General features: G+C 32.2%; 1 protein-coding gene across 7 annotated transcripts in view; it reads left to right on the plus strand.

Annotated features, from left to right (window-relative positions):
• LOC127719469 (calmodulin-binding transcription activator 2-like) overlaps positions 1-21,022 on the plus strand; it is a 113,418-nt gene that overhangs the window by 70,993 nt on the left and 21,403 nt on the right. For all 7 annotated transcript variants that reach the window (XM_052225612.1, XM_052225614.1, XM_052225609.1 and 4 more), the window contains 12 exons: positions 8,024-8,091; positions 9,988-10,123; positions 10,645-10,716; positions 11,216-11,354; positions 12,513-12,538; positions 13,773-14,885; positions 16,401-16,527; positions 17,001-17,129; positions 17,667-17,755; positions 18,380-18,564; positions 18,822-18,897; positions 19,687-20,335. In XM_052225612.1, coding sequence (XP_052081572.1) covers positions 8,024-8,091; positions 9,988-10,123; positions 10,645-10,716; positions 11,216-11,354; positions 12,513-12,538; positions 13,773-14,885; positions 16,401-16,527; positions 17,001-17,129; positions 17,667-17,755; positions 18,380-18,564; positions 18,822-18,897; positions 19,687-20,335 — 2,809 coding nt within the window. The remainder of the gene's footprint in view (positions 1-8,023; positions 8,092-9,987; positions 10,124-10,644; positions 10,717-11,215; positions 11,355-12,512; positions 12,539-13,772; positions 14,886-16,400; positions 16,528-17,000; positions 17,130-17,666; positions 17,756-18,379; positions 18,565-18,821; positions 18,898-19,686; positions 20,336-21,022) is intronic.

Here is a 21,022-nt window from a genome sequence, read left to right on the forward strand (position 1 = left end):
ACCACGTTCATTCAGTGTCAGAAACCTATGCTGTGTCAATTATTTAATCACAATCCAAATTCAGTGCTGTATCAAGCTTGGATGTTGTGTCCATACTTGCCCCAACTGTTCAGGGTTCGACCTCTGCGGTCGTATCAAGCTGCGCCTAGCGGAGCATTTTATTTAGTTACTGTAAAATGGTAAATTTTTTCAATCATGAAAATTTGGTCTTTAAAGAAGACTGAGATTCATGTACAAGAAAATTGAAAAAAATAAAACCTCCAAAACAGATTTAGTCTTAGAATTCTCATTTTACAGCATGTTGAGAAACATGTAATCATCTCATGTGGCACAAACTTGGAAACTTGTATGATCACATGATCATCTGACAAAAATCTGGCTATTCCATTGGATAACAGCAACTTCATATAAAACTATACTATGCTATTAACTGGTGACAGGTCATACACTCATCAGGTCAAAACCTTTAAGTCCATTTATGATTGGAAACAAATGGTTAGGTGGTGTAGTTTACAGTTCTTATGAGGAATTTACGTATATATTAAAAAACTGGTCTAATTGCAAATATTGAGATATGTGAAAAGGTCAGTGATTTTGAAGAGGAGTGTTCTGTGAATTGCCTCAGTTTATGTGTTACAAAAGAATCAGTTCATTACTTGTCATAGGCATCTGTGGAATACATTTAATTTATGATAACTTACAAGGGGTTATAAGGGAATATATATATAGGGTCCATGATCAAACTGGTTAGCCCTAATACAATATTTTTCATGGACCCCACATATTTCTGTATACTCCCAGTAATAATGATGTCACACAGCTAATTTATGATATGTAGTACTGTAGATGCTGTGCTTTTTGCAATCAATTTTATAAACATTTAATTTGTGATGAAAAAAAGTGTAAGTCTTTATTTTTAGTTTGTAAAGACATATTTATATTTTTGTATTGGTTGAAAAATGCACATTTGTTTTAGAAAGTCTTTAACGTTTAGGTCTTGAGTCCAGGTAAATTCCAGAAAGCTAAGTAAGATTCCATGTTTGAGCTATTTGAGCACATTGATCTACAGGAGAAAAAAGATTTCCTCCATTTGGTCAAACTTATTCCTTTATGTGGTCTTTTATAATCAATTGCTTTTATTGTGTTCCTTAAATTAAAAAAAAAGTAGTAAAATTTCTCAATCCTTTCAACCTTTTATTTTTTTTTAAAGAATTGTATCTGGGAAAATGTCATCTTTTTGTATCTATTTTTGGTGAACTTTGTCTCAACTTTCATGAGATATGTATTATTTTATGAAATGTTGAGAATGTAGATAACATATATGGTATAAAAATTTAATTGATTTTGTATTGTATTGTATATAAAAAGATATATCTAGTAACATAACCTTATTGATTATGTTTTGTACATTAACTGTTCAATTTTCAAATTCAATGTGGGTGCTGCACCCAATATTGAGATCTTTAACCCCTATCAACAACTTTGGTGAATTGTATAATTTTATGATTGGACTTTCTGGTTCTTGAACTTGGATTACTGTTTTTATTTAGTCTAAGGGATTTATCAAGTCATAATTATAATCAATGCATATACAAAGATAGTAAACACATAGCTCTTTTTGTCAGGGCAGACATTGATTAGACTGATTTGTAAAGGAAACAAATCTTGTTAAGAAAATTGCAAAATAGCTTTTTTACGAATTCTGATTGTTAAGATTTTGATTACAAGGACTGGAACAGATGCCAAGGCATCTATATACAAAGTATGAAGCATCCAGGTCTTCCACCTTCTAAAATATAAAGCTTTTAAATAGTTAGTTAACACCGCCACCACCATCTGATGGTGACTGTTTTAATTGTAAATTAATGGCCGTATTAATTAACTTATTAAGTTTATAGAATCTTTAATTACTCATAATTTCGAGAGTTATAAATAGAAAAAAATTCCAGGACCTATAATTGTGTATTAAGATTGATATGAAATTGACAATTGATTGAAACCCTATTACACAAAATTGAGAAGAAAAGTTAATTTTGTTGGTTATCTGTCTTATCAGACACTTTATTAATATGAAAGTTAATATAAAAATACCAGTATAAATGTAATAAATTGTAACAGGGGTGATTGAAGTTTGTCATCTTATCAAGTCTGAGTATAGAAAGATTTGTTGGGCTGGTTAGAGTCTTCAGTCTGAAAACTGTCTGGTTTTTTGTCACTTGTCAAACAAAATTCTCATCTGATCAGACACTTACTGTAAATGGAATGACCAATTAAACCCCATCTGGTAGACTGGTACAGTGGTAATTTTGAAAGGAAAGTCCTGCTATGGTGTTGCACTACAAATGGCAAAAAAAAATATACAGCAGAAGACAAAAACATTTAAATATGTAGTATTTGACATATCTCATCCATGATCTCAAATTAAAAACTGCTTAAATAATTTTAATTTTGAAAGTTTTCTTTTGAATGAAAAGTTTTTAAGTTTTAATATTTTCATGTTTAGATTTGATTTATTGAAATAAAAAGACTTCTAAAACAAGAAAGTAAGAAGAAACTGAATTACAAGAACATTTTGTTCTGTACATTAAAGATAATTAACATATGTTCCATCATGTATTAGTTTTAATTGCTGCCTTGAGTCTGTTTCCCCTTTCAAACAGAGTTGCAATGATTGTTTCAAGAGTATTTGTGTAACTTTCAATGTTTTACAGAACTTGTTGTCTTTGTATTGTTAAGTAGTAGGTTCTCCTGGCTTTTGTTTCTGTAACAAGGATTGCATTTCTAGAAATGTTATGTAAGTGGATATCTAATGGATTGTTTTACAGGTGGAAACAGAAGGTATTATAAACATTGTTGTAAGAATAGTAGATTGATTGTACATTGTGATAAATTAAGCTTGACAGGTGCTTGTAGATTTCATTGTTGGCAGTTTCAGGTAGGTCTGATAACCTGTGGTTGAGGTTTTAACAGTTTATAAATCAGACTTATTTTGGCAGTCATCATCTGTCCAGGAGGTAGCATTGTTCCTGTTTTAGATACAGGCTGCATGTTGCAAGTTTTAAATTAGAGATTTAGCGGTTGTTAATTTCAATTATGACTGATTTACTGAGGTTATTACAGTCAGTCAAGTTTGAGTTTGAATCAAAAGGTGATTAAGCAGTCTCAGTTTAGTTTGATGACCTGTGCTCAGAGGAATAACAGATTGTTGGTTCAGTTCAAGTTTTAAATAATACTGAAGTGTCAGTCATGTACTAGAGGTTTTACAACCTCGCCAATTCAAGTTTTAGATAATACTGAAGTGTCAGTCATGTACTGGAGGTTTTAGAACCTCGCCAATTCAAGTTTTAAATAATACTGAGGTGTCTGTCATGTACTGGAGGTTTTACAATCTGGCCAATTCAAGTTTTAAATAATACTGAGGTGTCACCATCATGTACTGGAGGTTTTACAACCTCGCAAATTCAAGTTTTAGATAATATTGAGGTGACTGTCATGTACTGGAGGTTTTACAACCTGGCCAATTCAAGATTTAAATAATACTGAGGTGTCAGTCGTGTACTGGAGGTTTAACAACCTGGCCAATTCAGGTTTTAGATAATTATACTGAGGTGTCAGTCATGTACTGGAGGTTTTACAACCTCGCCAATTCAAGTTTTAAATAATACTGAGGTGTCTGTCATGTACTGGAGGTTTTACAACCTGGCCAATTCAGGTTTAAGATAATTATACTGAGGTGTCAGATATGTACTGGAGGTTTTACAACCTGGCCAATTCAAGTTTTAGATAATACTGAGGTGTCAGTCATATACTTGAGGTTTAACAACCTCGCCAATTCAAGTTTTAAATAATACTGAGGTGTCAGACATGTACTGGAGGTTTTACAACCTCTCCAATTCAAGTTTTAGATAATATTGAGGTGTCACCGTCATGTACTGGAGGTTTTACAACCTCGCCAATTCAAGTTTTAGATAATACTGAGGTGTCAGTCATGTACTGGAGGTTTTACAACCTCTCCAATTCAAGTTTTAGATAATATTGAGGTGTCTGTCATGTACTGGAGGTTTTACAACCTCGCCAATTCAGGTTTTAATTAATACCGAGGTGTCACCGTCATGTACTGGAGGTTTTACAACCTCTCCAATTCAAGTTTTAGATAACACTGAGGTATCAGTCATATACTTGAGATTTAACAACCTCGCCAATTCAAGTTTCAATAATACTGAGGTGTCAAGTCATGTACTGGAGGTTTTACAACCTGGCCAATTCAAGTTTTAAAAATAACACTGAGGTGTCTGTCATGCACTGGAGGTTTAACAACCTGGCCAATTCAAGTTTTAAAAATAACAGGTGTTTTTTTTTGTGCTGTCACTTAGACTTGGAATAGAAGTTTTATTTGATATAATATATCTCTGTGGCAGTGTCAGGTTAATTCAGGAATAATTCTTTCATGCCATGTTCTACACTCATTTCAATATGAGTAGGCATTATATTTGTTAAAATCTTTATACCGATTTAAGTGTTAAATGTTGACAAATATAATGCCTACCGATCATGCAATGTTAAAATGAGCATAGAGCATGGCATGGATACTAATTGAGCTCAACTCTGTTATACTTATAGCATGGTTACAGGTAGACAAGATAAACAGGTAAACACTGGCAATAGATAATAAGTAATTAATTTAGTTTTAAGCAAATTGAACAGTGTTACATAAGTCTCATTAATAAATAGTTTTAAGTGTTTCAAATGGTAAGTTTGATAAATTTATTGACTATTGTCATGCTCACTTTATTTCAATTGTTTTTACAGTTTATTGCATTTTGGAAGGCATTGGGTTGAGAACCACAAATGTGTTTAACGCATGCCTCTACATTATCATTATGTTAACTTGTCCATTTACAATATTCTAATGTTAGTAATGTCTTTTTTGGACTTTCTATCTGTCTGGGCATGCAATATCATGAACCTGTAAGTCTGCAGAACACTTCATGATAATACTAGCCTTTCACTTCATCTTCTGGTCTCTCTTGCTGGGATTACCTAGTCTCATTGGCTATCAAAGCATATGTCCTTGTTAATGTGTATTTGAATAGAAAAATAGACATATCAGCTATAGTTTTCAATGCTAGAAAATTATAATATTTTAGTGTTGTTTGGTAACTGCCTCTTTGACGTTTATCCAAAATCTCTTATATTCATAAAAATATATATGGAAACGTGAAATATACTAACTATCATTTATGTTGAATCAAATGATTGTTGCTGTATGTATTAGATAAACTCTTATTCATATAAAAATATTTCATGGCATTTAATAACATAGTTATTTACTAGTAAAAGTGGTTTTATCCAGCTACCAGAGCTATGCAGGTAGTTTATAGGTTGTGGTACATACAAATGCTTTTACCGAACTTATGTAAAAGTATACAACAAGTTAATATGATTATTATAAGCACGTTCATAATGTATGTTATACATGAAACAGCAGCTGTTACAAAATATTTTTTAAACAAGATGTATAAAATCTGGCTTAGTTAGCAAATAAAAAATAACTCTCTTGAATAAACTTATAATATTACATTTGTGTAAACAGACCATTTCTAATCAGACGTAATCTGAACTTTTCACTTTTCAACTTAGATGAGTATCTAATGTTACAGAAAAGAGCAGATATGGTGTATCAATTCATGACTAAAAAAATCAAAGCAAACAAACAGCGCTTTCACTTGCTATTCTTCATCTCAAAGTTGCAGAGAGTCCTTCAACATGGAGAAAAAAAAATGTCTCTTCTTACCCTAAGTTAAAGAGCAATTAACCCTAGCATGGGCTTGATGTGACTGTTGGTCTGGTTCATTGAAATAAGGTGTAAATTGATGTCACAGTTTGTCTGGTTTATTGAAATAAGGGGTACATTGATGTCACTGTTGGTCTGGTTCATTGAAATAAGGTGTACATTGATGTCACAGTTTGTCTGGTTCATTGAAATAAGGTGTACATTGATGTCACTGTTTGTCTGGTTCATTGAAATAAGGTGTACATTGATGTCACTGTTTGTCTGGTTCATTGAAATAAGGTGTACATTGATGTCACTGTTGGTCTGGTTCATTGATAAAAGGTTAACATTGATGTCACTGTTGGTCTGGTTTATTGAAATAAGGTGAACATTGATGTCACTGTTTGTCTGGTTCATTGAAAGAAGGTGTACATTGATGTCCCTGTTTGTCTGGTTCATTGAAATAAGGTGTACATTGATGTCACTGTTTGTCTGGTTCATTAAAATAAGGTGTACATTGATGTCACTGTTTGTCTGGTTCATTGAAATAAGGTGTACATTGATGTCTCTCTGGTTTATTGAAATAAGGTGTACCTTGATGTCCCTGTTTGTCTGGTTCATTGAAATAAAGTGTACATTGATGTCCCTGTTTATCTGGTTCATTGAAATAAGGTGTACATTGATGTCACTGTTTGTCTGGTTCATTGAAATAAGGTGTACATTGATGTCACTGTTTGTCTGGTTCATTGAAAGAAGGTGTACATTGATGTCACAGTTTGTCTGGTTCATTGAAATAAGGTGTACATTGATGTCACTGTTTGTTTGGTTCATTGAAAGAAGGTGTACATTGATGTCCCTGTTTATCTGGTTCATTGAAATAAGGTGTACATTGATGTCACTGTTTGTCTGGTTCATTGAAATAAGGTGTACATTGATGTCACTGTTTGTCTGGTTCATTGAAAGAAGGTGTACATTGATGTCCCTGTTTGTCTGGTTCATTGAAATAAGGTGTACATTGATGTCACTGTTTGTCTGGTTCATTGAAATAAGGTGTACATTGATGTCACTGTTTGTCTGGTTCATTGAAATAAGGTGTACATTGATGTCTGTCTGGTTTATTGAAATAAGGTGTACCTTGATGTCCCTGTTTGTCTGGTTCATTGAAATAAGGTGTACATTGATGTCACTGTTTGTCTGGTTCATTGAAATAAGGTGTACATTGATGTCACTGTTGGTCTGGTTCATTGAAATAAGGTGTACATTGATGTCACTGTTTGTCTGGTTCATTGAAATAAGGTGTACATTGATGTCACTGTTTGTCTGGTTTATTGAAATTAGGTGTACATTGATGTCACTGTTTGTCTGGTTTACTGTAAATTCAGAAATTATTGCTATGTTTTTATTATTGCGAAAAATGAGACAGGGTTATAATCGCAATAATTTAAACTCGCATTTTCAAATTTTTTATATGAATTAAACAGGATTTTTCTCAATATCGCAAAAATTAAAATCGCATTTTAGTCTAAAATGACAAAATCGCAATAATAAATGCACGCAATAATTTCTGAATTTACAGTATTGAAATAAGGTGTACATTGATGTCACTGTTTGTCTGGTTCATTGAAATAAGGTGTACATTGATGTCACTATTTGTCTGGTTCATTGAAATAAGGTGTACATTGATGTCACTATTTGTCTGGTTCAGTGAAATAAGGTGTACATTGATGTCACTGTTTGTCTGGTTCATTGAAATAAGGTGTACATTGATGTCACTGTTTGTCTGGTTCATTGAAATAAGGTGTACATTGATGTCACAGTTTGTCTGGTTCATTGAAATAAGGTGTACATTGATGTCACTATTTGTCTGGTTCATTGAAATAAGGTGTACATTGATGTCACTATTTGTCTGGTTCATTGAAATAAGGTGTACATTGATGTCACAGTTTGTCTGGTTCATTGAAATAAGGTGTACATTGATGTCACTATTTGTCTGGTTCATTGAAATAAGGTGTACATTGATGTCACAGTTTGTCTGGTTCATTGAAATAAGGTGTACATTGATGTCACTATTTGTCTGGTTCATTGAAATAAGGTGTACATTGATGTCACTATTTGTCTGGTTCATTATGATTGTCCATTAACAAGAATAATGAGCTGTACAAAGTCATGAGCGTTTATCTTGTCAAACAAGCTGTACTTAATAGATACATGGCTTGATTTTAGTTATATAATAACACTGTTGTTTTTCAGGAGGTGGCAGCTATACTGACCGCATTTGACAAGCATAAAGAATGGATGTCATTAGAGGTCAAAATCAGGTAGGTTTCACCAGCGTTTCAAATTATATTCCTAAGAGTCTTATCAACTGCCAAAAACTGTGAAAATTGTCAGATGTTAGAAGTAAAAGTAACTATTTCTCTTTGTTACAATATACATTTTTAGTGTGCATAACAAACTTATTTGGAAAGTGTCCCTTTCTCATTTGTTGCGTTAAATTCCCAGTCTTTACATTCTACACAGAAAGTGAATGAAAATTCATTAATGAAAGCAGCTTGTTATCCCATGCCTATTATTGTGTTAAATCAAGTGTGCTCTCAAGCATTTATAGTAAAACAAAATAATTTGAAATAGCAGACCAACAGAACTTTGTTGTGGTTAAGTGAATTATAAGGAAATTGAGTTATCTATCTTGTATTGTCAAGGCTCTTTTTTGAGTTTCTTAACAAGCGGAAACCCAGTTGAAATTAAACAAAAGAAATGGAACTCTTTGTTAGAGAAGGTAAAAAAGCAAAATTAGTATATTTGGATTGTTTACATCTGTTTCTATGGGCTTTCAAATTTTAATAAAGATGCATAATTTAGGATTTTATGCATCTTATATAAGTGTTTTTACTTGAATTATAGTATGGAGCTTCGAGATATTTGTAAAGTTTTAAATTACAGACAAATTTTCATAAAACAGTTGATTGTGGCAGGTTCAAATCGAAGTTGACCTTTTTAGTGCATAAGCATAAATTCCGTAAAAAAAATCCACAGAAAGATAATAGATTGATCTTTCTAAAGCATTAATTAGTAAGTTTTTTGTGAAAAAATCCTCAAATTGGACAATAATTGCATCGAAAAGAGAAAGTCAAGTGCACCTTTTCATTTTCGGGGGTGTTTGGGTTGACTATTCTGTCTTCAAAACGTAGAAAGCACAAATATTTGATACACCATCTCGCTTCAAATTCTTTTATTTTTATATATTTAGGCACAGCTTGATTTAATAACATTAAAAAATCACAATACATGTAATAAAAAATGAAATATATGGGTCAAGTGAAATACTTTTCTGATGAGTCATAAAAACAGTGTAGGTGTGTTCGAATAACAAATTTTAACTAAAAGTACTTGATGACGGCCTTTTCAACTGGATCTTTAAAATGCATAACTTCAAAAAAACTTCATTTTTAGTGTGTGTATTCTGGAGTAATTAGTCTTCAACCTCTGAAAATTTTTAGTCCACGAAATATTTAATTAGAATTTTTTAAAATGTTTTTGAACTTTCGAAAATTCTACATGACAACCAATCAGAATATAGTTTTAAGTTGACTGAATGCAAAAAAGTACATAAAATGATCCTCAATAGCTAGCAGATAGATACATTTGTCTTTTAAAATACAACTGGCATATAAGGATCGTAATGGTGCTATGTAGATACATTTATCGGTTTTCAAGAGCTAAATTGGCAGCGCGTCATCCCGACAATGGCTTCCATTTTTAAGATTGTAAAAATTGACTAGTGTAATGGGGTGATAATTTTGACGAAGTAGAATCCTGACTGTTAAAAGCTACGTCAGCAAAGAAAATATTTTTTGAACATTAGATTTAAATTGTGCTGTAAAAATTACTTATAGAATTTAAGATTATTTAAGATAGATATATAATAATGATTAACCTGCTGATAATTGTTTTTTTTAAATACTTTAATTTTAGAAATATTATTTACACTTTTTAAATAGAACAGGTAAATTGTGGGTTATCTTCTGGATTTATGAATTTTGATGTGGATACCGTAAAAATGAGTATTTGCACACTTGTACCATGTGGATATGGTTTTGTTATAGTTTTAAAGAATAATAAAATTGGTCTGAAGTAGGACAATTTCTTTCAAAATTAATCATGACCTTTTTATTCATTTTGAAAAGTAAAAAAGAATTATTTCTCCTTAATAGGCCCCCAAGTGGTTCTATGATACTGTACAGCAGAAAGAAAGTCAGATACAAAAAGGATGGTTACTGCTGGAAGAAAAGAAAAGGTGGAAAAAATATAAGAGAAGATCATATGAAGCTCAAAGTTCAAGGGTTAGAGGTAAGTCATAAAGATAATTCCATGTCACATAGATTTCACTGGAGAAAACCAAAATTTGTAGAATGATTCTTTTTCAGGGACAAATATTTAATTTTTATTGTGTTACCTGACAACCGGTTGTAGCCACACATAGGAATAACTTCTGTTATCTTGAGATGTTGTCTGCATCTCACTTTGTTTATCTGCAACTTTTTTAGAACAACTTGACAAAATTCTCCCAAACTTGCTCAGAATTCCTCTACAGGTCTTGAAGTTGTGAACCTATTTTAATTTTTAATCAGGGATTTTTTTTTTATTTTTCCATATCAGATTATATTATAAAGAGAAGGTAATCACACACATGTGTTGGAAGTCCCACACATTTTTTGTCACAAGAATCATCAATAACAAACTAAAATTTAAAAAACAATGCATACTTCGTAACCATAGATTACCTATTTTTCATAATGATTCCTAATTAAAGAGTATCTGATATTTCCCTTTACTAAATATTGTGAAATATATTATCTTTTTATTTTCAGTGTATTTACGGTTCCTATGTACATTCAGATATTCTACCAACTTTCCATAGAAGATGTTACTGGTTGTTACAGGTAAGTAAAACACGTATATTAGTGTGAGGGTTTACTGACAATTCCTTGATATATTCCAGGATTTCTTTGCACATAAAACATCAGTATTAGAAAAAAAGTATAGCTACTCGAAGATATTTTGTGTGTATGAAGATAATTGTCATAATTGTAGAAGCAACGTTTCATGGTTTTTGAAGTGCAACATTACATTAAATTGACTCTTAACACAATCAATGCCATTTAATCACAGTGCTAAAGAATGTACTGTTCACCAAAACATGTCTGTATAGTATACATTCAGAACACTGTACTTACGTGTGCAGTAAAACATGCATAAATCATGTCTGGTGTATCCATGAAGTCTATCTAAACTTATTTCTTGAATAAGGGCATACAATAAATATTCTGTTTTTATTTAACCTTTATCAGATACCTGTTTAATCTGAACAAAATTTTCATTCTCCTGCACATGTACAGTTTTCTTTGTATTTTAATAAGCATGAAATGGTGTATTTTTCAGAACCCTGACATTGTGTTAATTCATTATTTAAATGTCCCCTATCCTGATGATGGCAAGGTAAAAATTCCCATGATGCCTTGTTCTGTAGAGAAGAAAGAATGGACAAAAGAAGAATTAGTAGAACAGCTAAGACCAATGTGTATGTATTATAGAATACTGTGGATTCATTTATTGTCACAGATACCAATCCGTTGATTGATAAAAATTGTATTTTTGATGGTTTTGCCACAGTCTGTATACCAGCCTATAGAAAATTTACTTCGTTGAACATTTGAATTAGGGGGTTTACCTATACCCACAAACTACACGAAAATGTTTATCCCACAAATAATAATGAATCCACAGTATACAATAAAATTTACAATCTTGCTTGAACTGTTTTCTTCATTAGAGAAAATTCAGTATAAAGTTTTGTTTTGTGCTTTTGGCCATCTTATCAAAATTTATATTTTAAAGGGAGATAATAAATTGTGTGAAATTGGAAATTATTGTAAAATATAAACCTTTGACTAAAATGTGAGTTTTATCAATGTATCTTAAATATAATACTTATATATACTGAGATCCCGAATCTTCATTTATTTCTACATTACATATCCAAGTTATATGTGTTACATATAACGTGCTACTTCAATAATGTGACAGCTAAAATTCTTGAGAATTAGTTTGCTAAAAAATTAAACAAAACATAGTACTGGTTATAGCTAATATTTTTCAAGTTTTCAATTTATGGATACAAAAGAAAACAAAGGATATGGGGTATCCATCCATGACACATTATCAGTACATGCACAGCAAAAAACACAAAACGCAAAGGAACAGCGCTTTTATTGCTGTTCTTCATATCAAAGTCACAGTGAGGTCTTCAACACGGAGCAAAAAAATCTCACCTCACTGCAAGTTTAGGTAGGCCCCTAGCACTGGTTTGAGCGTAATTCTTTGCAAACTGATGATCACACCACAACTGTGAATTGAAGAAAAAAGCCATGAAGTAATATTGTCAAAATAAATCTGGCAAAGAAATCAAACTGTCATATAAACTTAGCCTGACAATCACACTGAAGGGTGCAAAATCACAACAAACAGTTAGACAACCACAGGGCACATAGAGATATATGTTAGATAACTTAACAGGAAATAACATTTGTATAGGGCAAATAATTCAGGTAGATTTTTTAAGATATAACACCAGCAGCTTGGGCCCAGTCAAAAAAGAACATACCCGAAAGTAGTAAATATTTAAAACAAAATAGTTCCTATGCATACAGCACATTTCATACTTTTTTTTACATTTCAGTTTCTGCTGGAAGCTCAGATCAAATGGTTAGTGCTTAAACATTAAGATAGTTTAATCGATTGTTATGTGGCACGAAACATTCCTGTTTAATATGTAAAATCTATACATTGTATAGTAAGGAACATGGAATGAAAAGTTTAGTATTAAAATTTGAAAAGTGACAACTGAACTAAAGGAGTGTGTAAAATCTACAATAACTTAAGGTTTGCTTGCTATTGTATCAAGGAGGTTCAAGTTTGATTTTCAGCTATGGACATTTTCACAAGGGGTATAGTTTTTCATTCAAATGAAGGGATCAAGATAAAAAATATACAACTACCTGAATTTTATTTCTACGGAAGATCAGAGAGTTAAAGACAAGAAAAATATGAAATTGAAACCACTTGAACAAGTTTGGTTTTAGAAATTTGTGAAAACTAAAATGTGTTTAAATGAACTACTTTACAGTACTGTAAATTCAGAAATTAATGCGAGGTTTTTATTAATGCAAATACTGCGACTGAATGAGTATCGCAATGATAAGAACTCGCATTTTTATATCTGATACATCCAACTGCATGCAGATTTTCTTGAAATCACAATAATTAATCTCGCATTTAAGTCCATTCTACAAAATTCGCAATAATAAATGCACATAATAATTTCTGAATTTACAGTAATCAAATAATGGAACAGGTAACAAAAACATGTCTGATAAGTTTGACCAGTTATTGTATAAATATTCATCATAGTTCACATAACATAGTTTACCTTAAAACATACTCAGTTTAGCAGTTAACTAGATTTTCATCATTCTTCCATTGTTATTTTAATAAACAGTGAATCTAACTACGAAAACCAATATACAAGCACTTAATTCAGTCAAGCTGGCATTAGAGACATCCAACTACACATTGACAATAACATCCTAAGATATCTTGTTTTAACAAAGCTAACCGTTGGGAGTTCTCCAAGTATAAATTCCATGCAGATAACCTTCTTTTTTATTCATTGCTCTGTAAGCTGCTAATATCTCAATAGTATTTCACTACAAACAATATTTGAATCCCACGCATCAAAGTTGTGTAGGTTACTATGCTTTTGTTAGTCTGTCAGTCCTGTTCTTGTCATTTCAACTCCTCTGAACCCACACAACAGAATTTCAGAAAACTTTGTAGTTAATGAGGACATGATATGTAGATGTGCATTTATTATATTTTCATTAATTTATTTTATAGATTTTTAGAAAACAAACTTTTACATTGATTTATTTATTTACAGCTAGAAGAAACAGTAGAAAAACTTGTGAAGCACCTTATACAGTACCATGAAAGTCAAGACAAGTCCAAAGGTCAAAATATAGGATACAAGAAGATAAGTTGTCATTCCAAGCCAGGAGATGGGGCCAGTTCAACAGGGGATCCATCTTCGGCCTCTATTCCTGATGATTCTCAGTGTAAAGACATTTTAATGAACACAGTTTGCCAGCTGAATGCTAAAACACAACAGTCTTTCCCTCAGGCAAACCATCCAAGACATTCAGGAGTCTTACATATCCAGCCTAAAGACAGTGATTCTATTCCTTGCTCACAAAATCTCACTCAAGCTCCATTTTTGCTCAGTGTGAGTCAGTTGCCAACGACGAGTTATTTGCTGCTGAGTGGAGGAGGAGTAGCCTCGAACACTGTTTCATCAGTCACCGTAACATCTGGTTGCCAACAGCAACCAATTCCTCATGTTTTGGACCAGCCCATTAATCATATGTCTCATCCTATCCAAGTACCTCACAATATTCCGGGGCAGCTGAATTTATTTGCTCATCCTAACTCTACAGATCCTGATCCTCATAAAACACAAATGGTATATTCTGAGGCACAGAATTTTATGCCTACTTCCTGTACACAGACTAAAACAGATACTGGACATGTGCCTCATCTAAGGAATGTGTCGGCCGATGATATACAGGATCTCATACATTCATCATATCCTGTGGAAACAACTAACAATTACCCTAACTTCCCACAAGTATTGAGTGACAATAACAATACAGGGTTGCCATTGACAACATCTGACTTCAATATTCTAGATAACTTAGATTTTGAGATTTCTGAAATAGAAAAACTTTACAATGATCTCAGTGGACAGCCAGATACTCACAGATTGAAAGGCAATGGCATTCATAAAAATAATACATGTGATCAAGAATTAACCAATGAAATTAACTTATTTAACAGTGACCTTGTTCAGTCATGTCAAGTTCAACCTGAACAAAATTTTCCAGACATATCAGCTATCTGTGATAACAAGACTGTAAATAATGGTAAAGGGTTGTCAGGACAAAAAGGGGAGGAACAAAAAATCCTGGATTACTCTCCAGAGTGGTCAAAATCTCAGGTATGTATGAAAAAATCCTGGATAATTCTTCATTGTGTGATCAAGTTCTCCGGTTTGAACCAAAGAACTGGAAGATTCTCACTCTAAAGTTGTCAAAGCATAAAATTTGTCTAAAAATAATTATGGAATTACTCTAAGAAATTGCTCAAATTCTTTGGTACGTACAAAAAATCATGGATTACTTTTCATTGTAGTAAGGGACTTAGGACCAAAAATATAAAAAGGACTTTGAAGATGCCAAAGCCCTATAGTTTTCACTTTATATAAAAGTATGAAGATGTGGTATGGTTGCCATTAAGACAACTCTCAACCAGAGACCAAATGACGTAGAAGTTAGCCTCCAATGGTCACTGTACAGCCTTCAACAATGAGAAAACCCATACCCCATAGTAAGCTATAAAAGGCCCCGGAAATGACAAATGTAAAACAATTGAAACGACAAAAGTAACGGCCTGTATGTCTATATCCTTCCGTTTGTGAGATTATTGGCCATAATTTTTGTGAATGCAGTCTCCAAAAGAAGAGTTAGAATGTTGATGGAATTTTGAACATTTGTTGTGCAGATAATGTACATATATTTTTTGTGAAAATTGTAAATCACAGAGAGAAGATAACAAAGGGATAATAAAAAAATCATAAAGTCAATGAAATAAGACAAGATCAGGGCAAAATTGGAAAAAAAAAGGATAAAGAGAGAAAAGTTTGGCAAAATAAAAAGGTTAGAAAGACAAAACCATTGCAAAATGAGAAAAAAAAATAAGAATTTAGACAAAATCATTTCAAAAAACAATAAAAATTAATAAAAAGACAAATCAGTCTATACCAAACTTTACAAAGAAAACTAAAGAATGAACATCAAATACATAAACATTTAAAGTGCTAAGATTTTAAGGAAATTGATATATAGGTAATAAACTATATCATGAATTGATTTCTGGTGTCAAAATTGTCCATCAGCTTCCATTTTCAAAATATTTGATGGCCCCTTTTTTCAAAATATATTATTTGTTTCTGGGCTAAAAATAGAATTAAAATTGTTTAATGTTTGCGACCTACCCACCACCTAAAATGCAGCCTACCTGACAAAATTTTATGACAAATCGTTTCAAATTTTTTTTTTTAAAGTTTTTTTTGTGCTCTTACATCATTTTCTTGTCTAAAACATGTAACTTATGTTGTTGGCCACTAAAAATAACACTAAAAAATGAAAAAATCCCTACCTTCCTACCCAGCCCTGCAGGGCATGGGTAGGCAACATCGAGCAAAGAATTTGTTTAGGGTGGCCCTGTCCTCGCTCATATTTGAGTAATTGTCATTGTGAAAGGACAAATCCTTATGAAAACACACAGTAAAAAGAAGTGTTTTCCACCAAAGTGTGGTAATTACAATGACAAAAAATTGGAACAATTTTGCAGATATTTAATGTACTTAAATTTCATGTGTACAATTTACTCATTCAAAAAGAATGTACCATTAATTACATTATATTAGATATGTTAAAATTTTATATTGCAGGGAGGAGAAAAGGTATTAGTTGTAGGCCCGTGGTGTTCCTTGTCGTCTCATTATTTGTGTTTATTTGATAGTAAACCGGTACCAACAACATTAATACAGCCAGGTGTACTGAGGTGTCATTCTCCAGGTAGGTACTAACAGAAATAAGGTAAATAGGCATTTAAGCATAATCACAAAATTAATTTCACTGTGTATTTTATGCATGTTGTTTATTTAAGAAAATGGTTTGTTAAAAAAATAATCACTTCAGGGAAATATACTGTGATATACAGACTTTCCATATTTAGAAAAATAGATTCTTAGGGACGGATTGCAGTTATGAGTCGCAATATTTATATTTCTTTAAAAAAATGTAATGTTGGCATGGAAACGAATGATTTTGGCACAAGAAAAAATTGATACTCACAAGAAAAAATTGAATCCACAGTATTACACATTTTTTAATTCAAATTCAATTTCTATCAGATTCTATACCACTAATGGAATATTCTCAAAGTAGTGAGTGAATTTTTTATTTATGAGAAATACCAGTTTTGAGATCAAGATGACATTAAAATTTGTTTAGAATTATTAAATATAAGAGAATTGTTTATTTTTCAGCACACCATGAAGGAGTAGCATCATTACAAGTCAGCTGTGATGGTCATGTGATCTCAAATTCAGTACCATTTAAATATCTGTCACGTGATGATAAAAATAAACACAAAAATAACTGGTTCTCTATTTCTGGTAAGAATCATTTTCCATATGGTATGTGTTGAAAGTACCTGTATTATTTCATTGGTCCATGACCTCTTTTTACATATTTCTATACATCAGTAATGTGTTGTGTATTGATATAGATATTAAAGGCATCAACTTTTTGAACCTTGAAAATATGAGATCTCCCTCTTACAAAAAAGTTTTGTATGCTGATTTACTTAGCTTGAATAATTCATTCGCACCCCGTGATTGACTCTCCCACTCACCAGGGCCTGAACACTTTATACAGTAAAAAATTGTCATGAATCAATGATTTTGATAAACAATTTGGATTGGAGAGCCAGATCAGCTGGTCGCTTTATAATGTTATCTATATAGGTGTCTCCCAAGCTTATTCCTAATGATTTTTTCTTATTTTTTTCTATGACTGCTATTAATATAAAAATTCAAAGCAAAAATAGTTTTTTTTCCATTCATTCAATATATGTATTGTATATTATATATTGTAAGTGCCACAAAAGTTGGAAAACATAGTTTTTACAGTAAAATTTCCTTCTTTTGTAGATGATGAACTTAAGCTCTTGTTGTTAGAAAGACTATTTGTGATACAGGAAAAACTGAAGAAATCAATGTCTCGTCAACCTATCCAAAAGGTACGTTGTATCCAGTTACTCAGTTACTTATCAGTGGTAGTATGTTGTATCAAGTTACTCAGTTACTTGTCAGTGGTTGTAGGTTGTATGCAGTTCTCAGTTACTTATCAGTGGTTGTATGTTGTATCCAGTTACTCAGTTACTTATCAGTGGTCATATGTTGTATCCAGTTACTTAGCTACTTATCAGTGGTAGTATGTTGTATCCAGTTACTGAGTTACTTGTCAGTGGTTGTAGGTTGTATGCAGTTACTCAGTTACTTATCAGTGGTTGTATGTTGTATTAAGTTACTCAGTTACTTAGCAATGGTTGTATGCTCAGTCCAGTTACTCAGTTATTTATCAGTGGTTGTATGTTGTATCCAGTTACTCAGTTACTTATCAGTGGTTGTATGTTGTATCCAGTTACTCAGTGATTTATCAGTGGTTCTATGTTCAATCAAGTTATACAGTTTGAAGTCTTACAGAAATAAGTGTGGACACAATATACCAAAAGAAGCTGCTTATTTTTGTGTTGCATGTGACTAGAGGCTAAGATGTACTGTTTCAAGCTGCATCAACCATGGTATTTATTTGATTATCAATATAAAGATGCTGTCCAAAATAGTTCTGTTTTCTTTTACAGCTGAAAGAAGAAATAAAAGCAGATCATTTTGAAAAGAAGGTTGTTTTATATGTAAAATCGTTAATTTCCAAGCCCTGGGGCAACATGACAGTGTTTCCAAAACAAGGAAAGCGTAACATGACATTACTTCACATAGCAGCAGCCCTCGGGTATCAGGCATTGGTTCATTCACTCATTGTATGGAGGTAGGTAGAAACTAGTAAATTTTATAAGACTCATGATAAAAAGCATACGCTCACTTGTAAATCATTTTGTCAATGCAGATTCAGTAAATTTTTGTACTCATAAAAATTCATGTACCAGGTAATAAAAGCTTTCAATCCCAGTATAATTTACAATTGGTTTTGTCTTATATATTGTTATTTCACAGATGATCTTATTTTGTTTTGGGCCAGGATAGTTTGTATAATTAGTATGAGACGAGTGTGATGTATAATTTCAGGACAGATAATCCCTCCTGGGTACTGGACTGTCAGGTAGATTCTCATGCATTGGATGATATGTCATGTACACCATTGGTAAGTATTCACACATTGAAGGAATAGCAGTACTATAGTTGAAGAGTTGCCCCCGTCAATTGGCGATTTGATGGTCACAAATGCAATTTTACTGGCCACAGATATTTGCGACAGACAAATCCAAATTGACCATGTCTACTCTTCAAATAGGGTACTGTTATTCCTATTCTAATGCATTGCAAAAAGAAATTGTACATTAGAGCTTGTAAAACTGTATAAATATATGATAAATAAAATTTTGTGAAACTCCATGTATGATTTTGGCACGTAAACATCATGGCAAAACAGGATATCATACAAATGAAAACTTTCAAACCAAAGATTATTTTGTTACTTGTTTGATTCAGATTTGGATAAGATCTCATTGAAACAGCGCTTTTAGTTAGGTTATGTTTTATTATTGATTTTATTGTATTTATCAAACATTTGTGAATTCCAGCAATACAAAATGGGGGCCCACAACATGTCAATTGTGGATTTGACAGTAAATTTTATCCAATGAAAAAAATTGTAATATAAAGATTGCATTAGAATACTTCATTTAAAAGTTTACATTATAGTGATCTATAGGCAATATATTACATGAATATTCAGTGATTCCATTTTGCTGATACAATTATTATGTTGATAAGTTTTTATACATCTTCCATTTTGAGAATGACAAATGGGGACAGGAGGGATTCGTTGTTTGGAAAAAGTTTTTAGTATAACTTTGTAGTTTTGATTTTAATTTACAGTTTCTCATTTACTCATTATAATAAATTCTATACCACTGATTTAACATTTCAGGTATGGGCATGTGCAAAAGGTTACATATCAACAGTGCAATTCCTCTACCATTGGAATCCTGATTCAATACATATCATGACCAAAGATCAATTGTCTCCTTTTGCAGTTGCTAAAAAATTTGGTCACATCTCAGTTGTCAATGAGTTGTCTTCCCTTACAGGGAAATCTAGCAACCTGTCTTCCCCTTCAAAACAAATAGATTCTTCCAAGGCTTATATTACCCCTGCTGATAAAATGGAAGATAATAGTGTGTTCAAGTCACCAAATTCTGTGTTGGGAAGTCTACATATAGACATTCCAGGCCAGTATGTGCAGTCAATGAAAAGCAATAGACCTAAACATTCCCTGCAATCTAGTCGACGTAAACTTGCCAAGCATTTCTCCATTGATTGTACACCAGAAGATTTCAGTTATACGCCACCTAGTCAGTATGAAAGGCCAGTCAGGGAAACTAACTCTGAACCTAGACTTTGTTCAGTCTCAAGTGCTTTGACGAGTACAAAAAATCCAATGCTTTACAATCCTGGAAGAGATCTGACCTCTCCAGACATATTAATTAAACCAGACGAGGACCACAAAACAGCAATGGACCATACTGAAACACCATCAGTCCATGTAACAGGAACTACTTGTGTAGAAATGGACACAGGTAATATCGCATTGTGGGTAATGGCTCAGTATGTTTGCAATATTTAGCATGTGTGAATTAAAATTTACTAATTAAAAGTTTTTTTATATAAGATTTAATGAGGCACATTTGATATTTTGAGCTTGGTTTGTGAAATGGATATTTTTATATATGTTAAAGCATCATGTGTTATACTGAAAATGTAATAATGTAATACCCACAGTATCATGACATTTGAATTAAATATAATTATATTTTGCATGGTTTGGTATATGTAATTATTATGCTAGTGCTATGTGTGGTAACAAGCCATATTCCTGAACAGCATTTTAAAGAACAAAGTGACTTTAACATCTGTGATAAGGTGTAAATCTTTTCTTTGTTATATATAGACATAGTTAGAATTGAATCCATACCTTTCATTATTTTTCTATAATAAATATATAGGCCTTGTTCCTCTAAGCATTACTTACATTCATATGAAGTGTCTTATTACCAGCAAAACAACAAAAGAAATCCTGTACAGTATAGAATAGCATAAAAAATTCTTGATTTTTATTAATTAGAGAAATTCATATACACCAACTAAAGTTCACTGATAGAAAATAGCAACAAATAGGTCATTGCCAGTTAATTAAATAGTAGCAAATAGGTCACTAACAGTAATAAGCAGCAAGTAGGTCACTGACAGGTATTTGCAGCAAAAAT

This window comes from Mytilus californianus, unplaced genomic scaffold (assembly GCF_021869535.1).
Source record: "Mytilus californianus isolate M0D057914Y unplaced genomic scaffold, xbMytCali1.0.p SCAF_11, whole genome shotgun sequence".
NCBI lineage: Eukaryota > Metazoa > Mollusca > Bivalvia > Mytilida > Mytilidae > Mytilus > Mytilus californianus.